This window comes from Atta colombica, unplaced genomic scaffold (assembly GCF_001594045.1).
Source record: "Atta colombica isolate Treedump-2 unplaced genomic scaffold, Acol1.0 scaffold126, whole genome shotgun sequence".
In the NCBI taxonomy this organism is placed as follows: Eukaryota; Metazoa; Arthropoda; class Insecta; order Hymenoptera; family Formicidae; genus Atta; species Atta colombica.
In genome coordinates, this window is record NW_017259213.1 from 3,156,547 (window position 1) to 3,159,455 (window position 2,909).

Genomic DNA, 2,909 nt, shown 5'->3' on the forward strand with positions numbered 1-2,909 from the left:
AATGTTTTCAGAAAAAACATCGCAGAAATATTTTTGGGCTGGCATCGATTCACTTTAGAGTGACGCACCGAAAATCTGAAACTACATCCGCTATAAAAACACTTTCGCATGAATATCAGCCGCCAGGAGGGCCGGACAGTATATTATTATTATAATTAAACGCCTACCATGCAGTGTACAAGATATTCTGCATACTATTAATTTAATATCTATTTCATCCAAAATTGTTGAAATAATTAATAAGTGAATTATAAATAATTGCACACGAAAATTGTATAAAATTAAACTTTGAAGATGTATAGATAAATAAATTTTTTATTTAATTGTAAATGGAATTTTAATATTTTATTTTTTTTTATGTTTTTAAATTTTTTTAAATTAGGATGTTAAAAAATTTAGATAAGAGGAGAATTTTTTTCTAGGAAATTAACTGCATTAAAATTAATTGCATGTGAAAACTTATTACCTACATAAATGAAGGAAAATGCGATGCATAGAACGTGATAGAACACCCTTCATGTGAGTGATCTCCTCAAAGTACATCACGATCCGAGGCACCGTATATCTAACGGAATATGCACACTGCAGAAAGATGAATGCCAACGGATCATGCTTGGAAACCTCTCCTTTTTAGGCAATCATGTATAAAAGCGGATAATCGTCCACGGATAGAAATACGTAATTGCTGAGCCATCCTTTTTCATAAAGTATTTAATTAATTAAAAATGAGGGATTCTGTGGTAAAATTATCTTTTGATATATAAAAAAAATTTTTATAATTAAAAAAAATATTATTTAAAATTTTTTTAACACTACTGACGATTAATATATAAGTATCTATTTTTATTATTTAAATATATAAATATGTATTATTATTATAAAGTGACTAAGGATAACATAAATTGATCATTTTAATCATTTAATTTATTGCAATAAAAATCACTAAAAATCTTAGAAAATGTTATGAATTTGAAACAAATTATTAATCAGTTATTTTAATTACTTTCATAATCCTAGAATTAATCATGTATTGTATACAAATAATTTTCATCTTTTGTAATAAAGAAATTATTCCTAATTATTCTTAAAAAAACTGCTCATCTTCGTTTGTTTTTTGCGTATTTTCCTAAAATCGATATAGATATTTATGAGAAAATATTGGAGAAACAACAAACTGATGCTGTAACAGAGTTTAGGTCAGTGACTTTGGCAATGCCCTTGTCGCAGTCCCTACAGGATGCATTACTTGGTGCATCGCACCAATTAATAACCAGCTCTTCGCATAATACCAAAGCATTGACATTGTACCCTGCGACCGAGAATTCGAAAGCACAACGACACCTTTGCTATCGCACTTTCACTTTTTAAGAGAATAATATACAAATTTTTCTTCTTATTACAGATCAATAGTAAATACAGCGCGGAACTCGCGCAGGAATGTCTGGAATGGATCAAGACGATCACTGGCGAAAACATAAACACCAACGGGGACATGGACAACTTCTACGAGATCCTGAAAGATGGCATCTTACTTTGCAGGTATTTGAAAAAAATCGAAAAACCGATGCTTGAATTAAAGAACCACCGAAATTACAGCGAGATAAAAATGCTTTTGCTAATCACATTTTGTTCTTCTGCTAGACTGGTGAATGATATCAAGGAGGGCTCGGTAAAGAAAATTAACGAGACGTCGCTGGCCTTTAAATGTATGGAGAATATAAATGCCTTCCTAGAAGCTGCGAAATCATTAGGTGTTCCGCCGCAAGAGACCTTCCAGACCGTAGACCTCTGGGAAAGGCAGAATCTAAATTCCGTTGTTATTTGCTTACAATCTCTTGGAAGGAAGGTACGGTTCCATTTTGTAAATATAGATATACCGGGTGGCTGATATTTTGACAATATAATCTTTTTACTAACTGCAACAATGTCGAATATCTTTATATTATATAATATATAATAAAATAAAATGTAAAAATAAAAATTTTCTTACAAATTAAATCTTAAGACTAATAATATATACCAAAAGTTTGCTATTTAATATTAAATATTAATAAATTCATAAAAATAATATAATTAAATTCTGATTAGAGATCGTAAAATCAACTATAATGCATATAAGCTTATTTGAGAATATAAATGCTTATTTGAAAATATAAATTTTTGTATATTGTATATTTTAATCTCAATCACAGAGATGTTAAATCATGTTTGTAACGCAGAAAAATCTCAATTTTCTGATACAAATATTCATTATCTTTCATTATTAGATATTAGATTTACATCTCTATCAAATGGATTTGTTATCAGTATTTATATATCATTCTTTACTCTTATCAAGCGTTTTAATACATGATAATTTTGCCTTTTCGTTTATAAACGTCTCGAAAATTCCAACATTCCATAATATTCATATTTATAGGCAGGTAACTACGGCAAACCAAGCATCGGTCCTAAAGAAGCAGATAAAAATATACGCAATTTCACCGAGGAACAATTGAGGGCCGGACAAGGCGTGATAAGTCTACAATATGGCAGTAATAAAGGTGCTAATCAAAGTGGCATTAATTTCGGAAACACAAGACACATGTAAAACATCCACCTCCGTATTTGCGTTGAGAAACAAAACCATTCTGTTCTCATCTCTCTTTTGACTTTATTACCGTAAAAGTACTCCTCTAGATGTAGCATACGCATAATAGATGTTAACGAGGTCCAAAATAAAAAGTATACTGAATGATATGTATCCTCATCACAAGAATTAAGATGAGACATAAGATTTTTCAAATAAAAAAATAATACAAGGTGTGTGTATATATATATATACATATTATATATATATATATATATACATACATATGAATATATATATACATATTATATATAGAATCACAGAATTATTTCAAGCTAGT

The 2,909-nt window shown here is 29.3% G+C and overlaps 1 protein-coding gene across 1 annotated transcript in view; it reads left to right on the plus strand.

Annotated features, from left to right (window-relative positions):
* LOC108695077 (myophilin) overlaps nucleotides 1-2,799 on the plus strand; it is a 15,300-nt gene extending 12,501 nt beyond the window's left edge. Inside the window, exons 2-4 of the mRNA XM_018204827.1 lie at nucleotides 1,403-1,539; nucleotides 1,642-1,846; nucleotides 2,420-2,799. Of these exons, the coding sequence (XP_018060316.1) occupies nucleotides 1,403-1,539; nucleotides 1,642-1,846; nucleotides 2,420-2,590 (513 nt within the window). The 3' untranslated portion in view covers nucleotides 2,591-2,799. The remainder of the gene's footprint in view (nucleotides 1-1,402; nucleotides 1,540-1,641; nucleotides 1,847-2,419) is intronic.
* The last annotated feature ends 110 nt before the right edge of the window (nucleotides 2,800-2,909 follow it).